At 37.7% G+C, this 14,180-nt stretch overlaps 1 protein-coding gene across 3 annotated transcripts in view; it reads left to right on the plus strand.

The window, feature by feature from the left end:
* Positions 1 to 12,990, plus strand: part of LOC116262232 (uncharacterized) — a 59,975-nt gene extending 46,985 nt beyond the window's left edge. For 2 of the 3 annotated variants that reach the window (XM_050080228.1, XM_050080230.1), the window contains 10 exons: positions 5,413 to 5,479; positions 7,009 to 7,094; positions 7,263 to 7,313; positions 8,759 to 8,806; positions 9,781 to 9,901; positions 10,058 to 10,238; positions 11,584 to 11,721; positions 11,811 to 11,923; positions 12,038 to 12,106; positions 12,184 to 12,990. In XM_050080228.1, coding sequence (XP_049936185.1) covers positions 5,413 to 5,479; positions 7,009 to 7,094; positions 7,263 to 7,313; positions 8,759 to 8,806; positions 9,781 to 9,901; positions 10,058 to 10,238; positions 11,584 to 11,721; positions 11,811 to 11,923; positions 12,038 to 12,106; positions 12,184 to 12,317 — 1,008 coding nt within the window. In that variant the 3' untranslated portion in view covers positions 12,318 to 12,990. The remainder of the gene's footprint in view (positions 1 to 5,412; positions 5,480 to 7,008; positions 7,095 to 7,262; positions 7,314 to 8,758; positions 8,807 to 9,780; positions 9,902 to 10,057; positions 10,239 to 11,583; positions 11,722 to 11,810; positions 11,924 to 12,037; positions 12,107 to 12,183) is intronic. The other variant, XM_050080229.1, reaches the window with a different exon arrangement.
* The last annotated feature ends 1,190 nt before the right edge of the window (positions 12,991 to 14,180 follow it).

A 14,180-nucleotide genomic window follows, 5' to 3' on the forward strand; every position in this document is an offset into this window, starting at 1 on the left:
ATGATGTTCTTTTTGATATTGGGAGCAAGAACAACATTAGACAGTGATAGAGACAAGGATGACAATGGAATATGTGCATTTCCAATATGTGTAATAGGATGAGATTTTCCATCACCTGTTATAATGCAACTTCTACCGTAATGAGGGGATAAGTTAGTCAATTTACCTGTATTTCCTGTCACATGGGTAGCTGCACCTGAATCCAAGAACCATTCTCCCTGCTCATTTTGCTTTATAGTCATTTTTGAGAATGCGGTCATCAATAGCTGTTGCATATCTTCAGCGGTGGATTTAGAACTTTGTCCTCCTTGTTTATAATCATGTCTTACCCCTTTGTTTTTATTTTGAGGATTAAACCAACATTGTGCCTTCATGTGTCCTTTCTTGTTGCACTGAAAACAAATTGGTATTTTTCTTGAAGTATCCAAAGGAGACATACCTTGGTTATGTGGTGTTGGTAGAATGCCACGACCACCATGGTTGGAGTTCCCATGGCTCTTACCAAACTTTACATTCATAGCCAACACATTTTGGGAGTTCCCTTGATCAGTCCTTTCAATGACTCTTTTCATATTCATTTCATGTTGGAGAAGTTTACCTTGTAGTTCGTTGAAGGAAGGCAGAACAGGAAGGACCTCAAGAGCTGTAATAAAAGCATGATAATCATGCCCAAGTCCATTCAAGGTTTGCTGCACCTTTTCCTTATCAGAAATGTTATTCCCTGAGGCAGCAAGTTGGTCTGCGACGGCCTTAATACGCCCCAAATAATCCATGATAGACGTTGAACCTTTGCTCAAATTCTGAAATTCTTTCTTTAAGTACATAATTCGAGCTTCTGATATTTGGGAAAAGGTATCAGCAAGGGTTTCCCATAATTCTTCTGCAGTACAATCATCAGAAACTGAAAGTAACAGTTGTTGAGATAAAGTGGACAAAATATACGCAACCAGACTTTGATCACGTCTCATCCACATAGCATGTTCAGGATTGTTGTCTTCATGAACAACAGTAACTTCTCCTGCCTCATTTTTTATTTCCTGTAAGACGGATATTGGTGGAGCCTTTGTTGAACCATCGAGATGTCCAAAGAGGCCTTGACTTCTTATGAAAGGCATGATTTGCCTTTTCCAGATCAGATAATTCTCATGGTTGAGTTTTTCGGTAATAAGGTGAGGAAGAAAACTTGAGGACATGCCAGAATGCGAAAGGTTTTCCATGACAGCAGAAAGGAATGGTATATAGGTAGAAGATGAGAGGGAAAGAAGACACGATATAACAAGATGTGTCCTTGGGTAAGCAAGAAGAAAAAGGAACAAGAATTGCGCAAGAGAAAAGTAAATTCAGGATAGAGATAAGATGAGAAAAGAGTTCTAACCAGATCGGACCTGTTTGGGCATTTCGTTTGGTAGAGATAACGTAACCTGGCGCTCTGATACCATGATAGAAATCTAGCACCAATACTTGTAACCAGAAAACAGCACTCACGCAGGAAGATAGAGATAGAGAGAGAGAGAGAGAGAGAGAGAGAGAGAGAGAGAGAAAGAGAGGGAGAGGGAGAGAGAGAATGAAAACAAGAAGAAACTGAGGAGAAGAAGCCGTAGCCAAAATGGTTTGCACGGCCTCTATTTATAATCCCATTTCCAGAATTCTAAGAGTCTCCAATCGTAGAATCCTAGGAGATTTCACAAGCTCCAAGGACATTAATTACATCATAGAAACCTAAGAGACTTCACATATTACAAGGATATTAACTACAACATAGAATCCTAGGAGACTTCCCATATAACAAGGATATTAACTACAACATAGAATCCTAGGAGACTCTTCACATGTTACAAGGATATTAAATATCTTAACACATTCTACAAGGAGGTGGAATCCTAAGAGACTCCTCTTCAACGTGCTGGTGAAGGATTTATATTTTAACAGGGATCCATAGATGCAATAATTAGAAAATAGGGAGAAAATAGAAGTTTTGAGATTCGGGTTAGGTGGCAGACAGTAGGGCAGATTAAGACAGATTAGGGCAAACGGTAGGGTTATGGCAGATGAGGGCAGACGATAGGATTAGGGAAGATTAGGGCAGACGATAGGATTAGGGCAGAAAATTTGGGGATTAGGGTTAGGGCAGAAAATAGAGATTTGAGGATTAGGGCAGAAAAGAAACAAAGATTAGGGCAGAAATTAGAGATTCTTACTTGACATTCTCAGTGGCAAAACCTTGCTCTGATACCATGTAAGATTTTGATATCTAATACCAAACCACTGAATGAAGTTAAATGCAAGAAGAGGAAGAGAGAAGTGGGCTGCACGTCCAAGCAAGAGAGAGATGAAAGAGAGCAGCAACAAATGATGTCTGCCTCTTGTTATCATTATATACTAATCACGATTTAGGGTACATCATAAAATACACAAAATAACATTGAGATTTACAAGTATGCCACTGCCCATGATGTGTTGGGCGTGTGGATCAAATGGGTCGGGTCTGGGTGACCCGATCCATATTGTACAAACTTAACAGTCAACACATGATATTCTGGCCTCAATCCATCCAATGTTCTATGTACTATATCCTTTTCAGACAACTCATACTCCACAGTAGCTAGCTGATCAGAAATAGAAGCAACACAATTCAAATAGCTCCATGATAGACATCGATCCTTTTGAAAGTACTTGGAATTCGCACTGGAGATAGGAAATTTTAGCCTATGAAATCTATGAATAAGTCTTTACAAGTTTATCCCAGAACTCCTTGGCTGAACACTCATTAGGAGTACGCACCAGTACCTCCTGCGAAACAATGGAGATGATAAAAGCCACGGGTGCTTAATCACACTTCAGCCAGATTTCAAATTTAGGGTTTGGAATGAATTCTCCATGAACAGCTCCATTCCGATCCTTGATTTCCTGCGAGATATATTCTGGAAGGATTGGAATTGAACCATTTAGGTGTCCAGAGAGACCTTGACTCTTACTGAATAGGAGGATTTGACGCTTCCAAGTGAGAAAATTAGTATTTGTGAGTTTTTCAGAAATGAACCGACCAAGAAAGTTGGAAGACATGACAGACTGAGTGTGTGGATCCATAAAGAAATATAGAAGAAATAGTGGGATAGGTCTGACTTAAAGTAAGAATATCCAAAATCTGTTCCACGTCTACCTACTTAAAGTTCAATATAGATACCACTAGCAGTCAGGAAAGTAAGAAAAATGAAATCTGCTGACCAAGGAAGAATGCCCAAAATCTGTTTGAAAATCTGCTGACCAAGGAAGAATGCCCAAAATCTGTTCCACGTCTGCTGCCCCTTCTTTTTTTTTTTTTTGAAAAAGATAAATCTGATAAAATATATCTGTGCAGTAGAAAGAGACGTCTGATCCCTTTTCTTTCTTGCCTCTTTTTTTTAAGGTTTTTTTTTTAAAGGCACTAATGTTGGTGGCTGTTAGTGGAAAGGCATTATCTCATGAGCGAGGCTAGAGCAGTCTGATTTAAACAGAGATAAGATCACAGATAACAATAACGAGGTTTAAATCAAAACAGGTATATTAATGACAGTAAAAGGGGAGCCCAGAAAAGAAGGACGATGAACAGAAAAGCTAAAACAACAGTGACCTGATGATGTTTAGAACAGATGAACCAAGAGGACAGAATAGAGAGGAAGGTGAGATAAAGGGGACAGACCTGCTGACGTGCAGAACATATAAGGAGAGGACAGAGTAGATAGACTGAAACTGAGGAATCAAGAGAGGAGAACAGGAAAAATCATGAAGAGTTGTCAAATCTAGCAGGACACTCCTTTTGGTTTCGATTCAGTCCAAGGCCCAGACTTGCTGATGTGCTCTGATACCATGTGAGATTCTCCAGTATCTATCACTGCAGAAAACGAGAGGAGAGGAAGTGAACAGAGCTGAAAGAAAACTGCATGTCTCAGCAGCCCTAGACGTGGTTCATTCAATTAATAAAAAGAGGGTTAATACCCTAAGACTCACTCTTTACAAGAATGCCTAAGCAAAACATTATTTACAGCATCCAACATAACTTATTAGAACCGGATCTGTAAAGGATCCAGAACCTAACTTACAGACCAATAACTTACAAACCGTCACGTCTTAACACTGCTACTAACATTGTATTAGAGTTTATTGGAAACATAGATTCCATACAGGAAAAGATGAAAACAACCTTATCTTAGGAACAAATGAGAAAGATCCCATATAAAGGAGAAAAAGATCAGGCTGATCTGCGACAGGATCTTTCTGAGCATACTTATGAAGCATCAATAGGAATACCACTGACAGCATCTGCATGGTAGCCTTTTGGAAGTATTAAACTTTACATAGTCCTCTACCATTGAGACATAAAAACAACCACATAGTAACAAGCGTTTCTGCCTTCATGGTTAGTACTCCTGTCTTCAGCATTGTGACAAATGATGCTTTTCAGTGGGTTTTAACCATGGTCCTGCTCCATCAAGTGACAAATTATGTTTTCCTGCATCTAACTATGAGGGCAGAGTCCTATGGGCCCTAAAGTAACTTTTGTAGCACTATAGAACTATGGATATTAGAAACTTAACCACCATTCACTTGATACACAAGAAGCATGACACTGCTTCTGTTACACTTTAAAAAAGCTTTACAAAAAACTCATTTTTCTGGACCACAATTTGAACTTCTACTGCCAGATAAAGTGCATCTTTTTCCGTGTTGAAAAATTACCTTTTTTCTCCCACATTTTTTTATGATAGGCATAGTTGGTATGCTTGTTGGTGTTAGGATTGCTTTCAGTTAAAAGTTAAAACACAAGTGTATATCTTTTCTCTGGTGTTACTTGATTACATTTTCTTAGCTGCGTCTTATTCTTCCTGAATTCTTCATGTTCACATGTTAAAACATTTGTCAGAAATTCACTTCTCACCTAATGCTTGACACGTATTGTACTAAACATAACTTCTTAACTGTATCAGCCTTAGATCCAACTGTCTTTGATGCAACCAGACACTGATGTAACTTTTATCTAGATTAACCTTCAGCTTGACATTTTAATCGAGAATAATGGGTGTGTTTTGTATGTTCCATCTGACAGATTTTGTGCGTGAGTTTAAGCAAATTTTAGTTAATTAAGGTGGAAATGATAGAACACCTTTGTTGTTGTAATACAAGAGAAAGTTGATATTTATGGAGCAGATAATGCAGCTTAACAAATTGCTGGATAGAACTTTCAAATTTTGACTTTCCTTGGAAAGAATTCGCATTGGTATAATTTGTTGTAAAATATTTTTCTCAAATGATGGACTAAAACTTAGTGGCAAAATCTCCTAATTGCAAAATTCATAAACATAAGTTGACATGACAATGCACAGTTCTTTTACCCTTTTCCATTTGCTCATTTATGAACTTATTGATATTTTGCAGCTTTTTCCTGAGTATCAGTTTGAGTGGATTGTACCAGAATTTGAGAAGTCAATTTCTGCAGAACTTGGTCAGTGATCAATGTTGTCCATTAAGTAGTTTCATCGTTTGTCTTATTCTGGCTCAAGCAGCTCGTTGTTGCTCCAATTCAAGAATATAGTTGGAAATTTAGAAAAGTGATTAACCAAATAGACGTATAGAGCATGTTAGACTTTTTCACGTGAATGGACTCAATTTTCCCTTTCAAATCACATTTCCACTCTGTTGTAAGATAATGATGAAAAATGACAAACACTAGGTCACATGGGCACAACTGGAAGCTACGTGACACGGGTACGTGAGTTTGCATCACGTACCCGCTCTGGTACTCAGGTGCAGCGGAAGGTTCGAGTACGGGTTGGATCGGGTCACCCATGTGACATAGACTGGAAGGTTGCAATACGAGTGTCGACACGCGAACATGGGTATGGGGACACGGGTGGACATGGTAGTTTTGAATTTTTCAGGTTTTTTATGGAATTTTGCAGGTTTTTTGTGGAATTTTGACATACTTTTTGTGGAACTTTGGAATTTTTCATATTTTTTGTGATGTTTTCCATATTTCTTGTGGAAATTTGCATATGTCGTACCACAATTTTTAAAATTGTTGTCTGCTTGTAACCATGCCTGTACCAATATCTATGTGAATATATATATATGTGTGTGTGTGTGTCTCTGTCACACGGGTACTCCTCCTAAGGAGAAGTACCCACACAGTACGGGTACGGCCCTGGGTACGGCAGGGTACTGCGTTGACCGTACCGGGTGCAGTCAACGCACCCAAGGTCATTTTTGACCTTTTCAGACTTGGTCAATGTTGACTGAGTCCAAATAGAGTCCAAATTTGTCCAATTTTAATGTTAACGATTTTCACATTTTAACTTCTTAAACCATTTTAACGTTAAAATTTTCGAAACCCTCATTTTAATGTCCCACTTCCCTCTTTTTTCTTCATTTTAACTTCTATATAAGTATGTGCATGTGTGTGTACGGCCGTACCTCCGCACCCAAGTTTTTTAAAAATGGTCCGTACCCGTACCCGCACCGGCACCCGTACCCGCACCCGTACCCGTACCTATGTGACATAGGTGTGTGTGTGTGTAGCGCCGAAAGCAGACTTTAGGATGCTAATTCTAACAATGTCTCCCTTTAACCATTTATATGCATGTCTGCCTGAAAATCTAGTGTTAAGGGGTTGTTTCGTCCAAGGTCCTCCATGTGAAGGTAAAGAAGGCTATACTAATTTTGATGGATGTTTCCAGAGATAACCAGATGGCATGTTGGCAATTGGAAGGTAGATGGTATGGGTGGATATACATGTTGAAGATGCTGAATTAAATTTTCTGACTGATATGCTGTTGCCTGACATAAAGATATTTATTTTTAAGCCCAATAAAGTCTACCTGTGCTCCTGAAAAATGCAAAAGTATAAAACCTAAAAGTTATATTGTTAAGATTCAGGTTTCTTTTGCCATTTTTGGTGAAAAATTGAAGATTCATTTAGTTAGAATCATCATTGTTTAATGATTGATTCACATATGTTGTCTCTGGCTTTTGTAGACTTTCTTCAAGAGGCAAAAAATTCTGAGAGAACTTCCAAAAATTTAAAGAAGCACAAGATGATCATAGTTCCTCAAGTGTACTGGGTAAGGCTTAGACTTGTTTAGATTACTTAAGCTTCCTGAAAAGCTTGAGATTCAGCCCTTTCTTTATGTAAATGTTGAATAAGCTTAAATTTAGGTTATGACAGTCTCATTTGTTAGTTGGGCAAGCCAAAAGAGCAAGATCTAACTGGTAGTTAACTTGAAATGCAGGATTTGACAACAAAGAGTGTTCTCACTATGCAGTTCTTTTATGGGCACAAGGTACCACTGTTTTGTCACCTTCTATTTGGTATAACATAACAGAAACTGCTTAATAGTCTTTTAGTAGAACTTTGTTGGGCTTTACATTTGTTAAGAATTGTACTTTAGTGTACATTTGTCCTTGTCTATTTGTTCTCAGGAGCATTTACCATACTAGTAATCACTATCATAGATATCACAAGATTTTCAAAATCTCTCGATTTATGAGAAAAAGAACTAAACCAAAAAAAAATGAGGAATTCTCGACAAAAATGAAAATTGCCTGATTTTTTCGTCATTTTTTGGCTTTTTATTAATAGTTGATCATTTATTTTATTTATCTCTAATTTTTATTATTTTTTTCAAATTTATCAAGATTTTTGCATTTTTTTTTGAGAAAAACTTCTCTAAAAAAATACCCGAGAGAAACCTCATTGGTTTCAAATATCTGAGAACAATTCTTGTAGCTTCTTGGTGCACTTTGGTTGGCATGTTGATAAAGTAACTTATCTTACTCTCAAGCAATGAAATATCTGGTCTTGTCGCAATTGTGTATAGAAGTTCACAGTATGTCACATTGGTGTGGGCACTGGTGCGGGACACAACAATATTCACAAAAATTTAGGTGAAGGTGTGACGATAATGTGTGTGTGTGTGTGTATATATATATATATATATATATATATATATCATCTGTTATATATTTAACTGTCTAATAGCCTTATTTGTCTAAATTTACATTTTTTTTTGTATTAGGGCTAGTTTAGTCAAATTCACATTTAAAATGGTCGGTTTTGGCCTGGTTTGGCTTACTGCACTCCTATTTCAGTAAGCCTACCACAGTGTCGATGTCGGTAGCTGTTTTGATGCACCCATGTGACATAGATTTTACGAACTAATGATTTAAAACTTTAGTTGTTCTACATGTTTATCATGCATATGGAATTTAGAATCCATAGAAATGTTGGATGATCCTAACACTCCTATTTCTTTTAACAAATCAAACACAAATTTTCTTGAGATAAAACTACCCCTTCATTACTTCTAGCCACCTCAATGCCCACTAAAACTTGAGAGGATCAAGGACTTTAGTAACAAAGTGCTTTTGAAGATGGGTCTAGTATATAATATATATAATTTGCATGGTTTCAGATGAGTATAATGTCATCCACATATAACACCGTTACATACTAGTAGATTTTTTTTAGTAAAGAGTGGTGGTGCTGATCTATTGAAACCAATAGTAGACATTATTTCAAATAGCTTTTGAAACCACACACACGGGCTTTGCTTGAGGCCATAGGTTGCCTTATTTGATTTGCATACTTCCTGTTTTTATCGTTTTCTTTTTTTTGTTAATATCGCGATATTTGTTGCTATGGTTAGCAGTTAGTTAGTTTTTGTTGGTTTCTTTATGATATGATTAGGACTTGATGTTAGTTCTCATAAGTTGCTGTCTCATTTAGGTTGATGACATTCAATTCTTGAAGGAAATGGGATTAAAGCCGAAAAAGGTTAGCTGTCTTACTCTTTGAGTAGGACATTTTTCACGATAGCTTGGTACCTCAACAAGTGTCCTATTGTGCTTGTTATGAAGGCCTGTTAGCTTTGCATTTGTTATATTTTACATGAAAGTTCGTAAAATATCTGAGTTATACTATTGGATAGGCTTAGCCTATTAGACCATGTTCGGCAGGAATTTATTTCCCATTTATTTTTGTTTGTTTTCAGGCACATGCTCGTCTTTTCTTTGCTCATTTGCTGCATTCCCTTTATATCATGATATTACATGCTTCTTTTGCAGTTAAGTGCAAAAGTGGTATTCCAGGTTCGAGGTTGTATGTGACCTCTTCAAGCACATCACTTCTTGTCAGGTTCTCGTATGAGCTTTCATAAATATTATCATGACTTCAGCCTTGGCTGTAGCATTCATACATTGTAAAGGAACTCTCCCTTTGATTATAAAAGCATTACTCCTGATATTTCAGCAGCATTAACTCCTGGTTACAAAACATGCTTATTGGGCGGCCTAATGTGAACTAACAAATGAACTATTAAGGACAAACTAGTACATCAGAGTATAACTTGGAGTGACGAACGGTCTGAGTCTTTGAAAATGTCAAAAGGAAAACAAAAACTGCAGGATTCTTTATGAGCATTATCCTAACTGCTGTTACTGCATCCACTAGGCTTGTGTGTGAGAACCATGGGTAAGAGTGGATCAACACTGTTGTTTATGTAAGAAAAGCTTATATGTGCATAAGCAGGAATTCGTTTTATTAAAGCCAGCTTCGTAACATATTTTTATTTCTGTAATCCTGGTAGTTTAGCATTTTTTTTTATTATTTTTCTTCCTGTTATATGTAATTGGTTGAAATATCTTGCTCCATTATCCTATACACCAGAAATGATGGAATAATGGTTCTTGAGGATCCTTCATTCCTTTGTTATTGAGAAAAGCTTTAGTTATTTTTTCCTACTTCTATAGGTTGCCCAAGCTTTGATGGAAGCATTTGCAGAGATGATATTTGTTCATGGTTTTGTGCATGGGGATCCACACCCCGGAAATATTTTGGTGTCTCCAGAAGGCAGTGAAGGTTTTACTATAGGTATGACAACTAATTCTCTTTACCAAATTAAGTTTTGACTAATTGCTGTTTGAACTTGATATCGGCATCAAAGGTTCCCTCATCTATGTGTTAACTACTGGTGCCTATCTCTTAATAATGTTGTTTTCTTTCATTGTGGATAATATGACGTTGCAGTGCTTCTGGACCACGGTATCTACAGAGAGTTGGATGACAGGTTTAGGTTAGACTATTGTCATCTCTGGAAGGCTATGATTCTTCTGGATGTTGATGAAATCTTGCACTTAGGTGAAAAACTTGGCGTCGGAAAATATGCCAAGTATTTCCCTGTTATTTTCACTGGAAGGACTATTAACAGGTATTTGTTTCTTTAAATGGATTTTTTTTTTCCGACATCTTATGATAATTTTTCTATAGGCTTCTTTTAAAATAAAATGTCCTCAAGCATGTCTCAATTTGGTGAAAAAAGGATATCAAGAAAGCAAACTATAAAGAAAAAAATGGCCAACTAATCTTCAGAAGATTGATGACCCACCTCTGCAGCTCTAACTCAACATTGCACTGTTCAATGTAGATGACTATAGCTATGATAGCTGACAAGGATATTATTTCACTAGTAACTTGACCTGCAAAATTTCATGATCATGTGACAAATACGGCTCTTTTTTCAGATGGTGACTCAGAAAGTGTTTAATGGTAGGCCAATAGCTCTCCTGACCATGAGTACCATCCTCATAGATTTGATTTGGTAAGTTGGTCACTTGGTCCAAGTTGCAGCCTAAACAGATTTATGGATCTCTTCTTTTACTTGATATGGTTAAGAAACTTGGCTGAGAAGTGAGCAATTCATCCAGATCTCCTGAATTTGGTTTTAAGGTTAGATGGGTGTGAATAAGTGAAACCTAATGTGTGAAAACAGGTCTTTCAATTGTAAAGAGTTTAGGGAACAAGACTTGGTGCCAAGGTGCAGGATTGAAGGTTTGTGAAATTGGAGATTTGTGGTAGTTAGAATCCATCCTGAAGGTTGTGGGTGCCATTAGTTCTGCTTGGATGAAGCAACTATTGGTCTTCATCATGTCTTAAACTTTGTTGGTGACACAGTCTCTCTCTCTCTCTCTCTCTCTCTCTCTCTCTCTCTCTCTCTCTCTCCTAAATCACATGGACTCGCCAAAGCAGTTGCCACACACAAGTTGACAGAACCCAGGTGTGGGTGAGGGTAGCTACCAGTGTGTCGATCAACAATTTGTTTTTTCCCGTTTTTTTCTTTATGGAAGTTTTGGGAGAAGGATAGCTTGTTGCCAATGGAGCCATTTGATCTTACCAATCAGCAGTGTCTCTTTAACTTATGATACTTAATATCAATTAGGAAATTAAATCTCACGTTGATTTGGAGTTTGACATACCATGTATGGATGGGATGTGGGATAGTATACCTAACTTACAATTTGGCCATTACAGGTTTCAAACTCTTAGGCCATTTCTTTACTTTAGGTAACGTGCTGGCTTTGGTTATAGAAAACTTCTCTTGCCCCCAAAGCAATCCTTTTGCTAGTGTTCTTATTCCTTTTATGCCATATATGAGAATAAAAAATGAGTTTCTTTCATTCCTTTTCTTTATTGTTGGGCATCTGCCACCTGCAACTCTGCTTGTTAGTCGGGCATGCATGTTAGATGAACTGATGGTTATCTCTTCATTTATTTAGTAAATCCATCCTTGGAAGGAGCATGTCAGCTGAAGAGAAACAGAACCTAAAGAAGGAACTAAGTTCTCTGAAAATGGGTGATTATACGTCATTCATGGAATCCTTACCACGTGATTTTCTGACAATATTGCGCACAGAGTAAGTTTATCCTTCAAGTGCTTTCTATATGCTAATTTTTTATAAAAGGCCTTACTTTATATTGTGATTTTCTTTATTCATGTTTGCAGTGGGTTGTTAAGGTCAATCATCAGCCAGTTGGGCACATCACAGCGTGTCCGACTGTTAGCATATGCTAAGTACTCCATACATGGTGCTGCAACAAAACTTGGTCCAGAAACTAGTAATTCTCCTTTTCCTTTCTGCAGGATATACAATTGTTCTGTAAGCAATAGCATATCTTCAACTATAACTCACATTTATTTTGGAAGTAACTATAACTTTCTTTGTGATGCAGATCATGCTAGGAATATTATTTACAGATTCAGAGCTAGCATAAATTATATTTATCTGAGAATAGTTATTGGTAGGCTGTGCACTTGACTACCATAGATGGTCTAACAAGCAGATGAAAACTAGTATGCTAATTTATTGTGTTTTCAGAGGCCTTGGAGTTGTATTCACAAATTGATGACATCGGGAAATCACTATCAAAGAGGATACATAACTTGCTATGGTTGGTCATGGATTTTCTTGGGGAAAGACTGTTTCCCTTCAAGCTGTCAATCTCTTCATAAGACATGTTACCCTAGTTGATTAAAGAGCAGTACCTAATCAGCTGATTTAGGGACGCAATGCATCCACTGCCAAATTCTGGTACCATTTTGCCAATGCTGCTGAGGATCAGAAATATCGAGTGGAGCAGTCTTCATGCGGAATCAGAAATATCGAGTGGGGCAGTCTTCATGCAGAATAAAACAGACACGTAATATCTTTGCTGTTCCTTTGTTGCACCTGTTACAGTGTTTCTTTTTAAAGGCCTGTCAATCCGTTAGTGTGTTTGGCTGTTGCATTGTATCCTTAAATAAGTAGGTTCAAAGTGAATTCACTCAAGGGACAAGTGTCCTGAAGGAACTTTAATTGGTCAGATGCCAGCCGATCGCGGTCAGTGAAGTGATGAGGTCCCCTCAGAAACACCCCCAAGGACTAGACCGTTTTAACGGTAGGGGTAGGGTCCCATCTTAATGGGCCTGCCCCCTTAGTGGCGACCTGTCGGGGGAGTCCTGACCCTGCCTTACAATGGCAATCCCTCGGGGGAATCCAGACCACTGCGCAACTACCATGAAACTGATGCTGGCCAATGGGCTGAATCTGATTTTCGTGCTTTTGTCTCTTTTTTTTTTATTATACTGAATTTGATTGTAAACTGACTTATGCTGTGTTTAGTTAAAAAAAGCTTTTATATTTGCATGGTTGACTTCTAATCCAGGTTATCCTAGTTTCTATTTTATTGTTTTAACTGGTAGAACTAACTAATCAGTGTTTTGTCTCAGTACCTTGTTTGCATACTTTTCGGTTGTCTTCTTTACCAAATTTGTTCTTGTCCTTACGGTGGTCATATGCTTATTCTTTGCAGGAATTGCCCTCTGCATAGCCCAATCTTTTTAAAGAACTTCTAGAAAAGCAATAGCATGCCATGCCATATGCACCCTTTTTCTTTGAACTCTTGCATGATATCATACTCGAATGTGGTCCCTTTCCCGCTCCATTAATTATTTCTTCAACTTCGTGTAGCGTCTGCGTTAAATTCACACTCTCTGAAATACCATTTTAGAGGGCACATATTGAAAGAAATTGTATAAACCATTTCAATGTTGAGTGCTTGATACAACAATAATGGTAGCACTTTCAGCCTATCGTGGATGAATCCAGTTTGGTTCACATTATCTGTTGGGATATACCTTGAATTTTGTACCACGAGGACCTTATAAAACCTTGGTAAGTTTGCAGGCGGATATTTGAATCCTACCTAGGCCCATTTCCAGTCATGCCATCCAAAAGCAGTAAAAGAATTTGAATTGAAGAACGAGTTGGTACATATTGTGGCACTTTGGTTGGCATATTGGGACTGTCATCCGTAGCTTGCTCCGTCTAGAAGAACACTCTCTCTAGGGGAACATAACGGTGAAATTAGAACAACGTAGGAAAACCATAACAGTGTGTCCCTTCTGTTTGAAATTTAGCTTCGGTCAATCTCAACTTGCTTTACATGTTGGCTGACGTTTATATCTTAAGGTCTATATCTTTCTGCCTATGTTTGAGATTATGATGACAGAATGTTTATTAGTATTATCATTTTACGTCTGCATCATTGTCGAGGTTCCCTTTGGCAATTTTTGAAAATTTGACGGCGGAAGTGTTTGCGTTGTGTAATTTGTTTTAAACGTTTTATTTTATTGCTAAGATTATCCTCAGAAACTAAAATAATGGAGTCTGTTGAGCGGAAGGTGTTGCCAGATATTCCTCTTTACGGTTCAAGTGTCCTTGTGTATTTTACCCTTTCTGCGTAGCCGGTGGAAAGAGGGCTTTGCTGCTGTTTGTAAGATTCCTCATTCTATATGCGGTCGTTGGTATTTTGGGTTGATTTAACACGCAAGATT

Source organism: Nymphaea colorata, chromosome 10 (genome assembly GCF_008831285.2).
Source record: "Nymphaea colorata isolate Beijing-Zhang1983 chromosome 10, ASM883128v2, whole genome shotgun sequence".
Taxonomy (NCBI): Eukaryota; Viridiplantae; Streptophyta; class Magnoliopsida; order Nymphaeales; family Nymphaeaceae; genus Nymphaea; species Nymphaea colorata.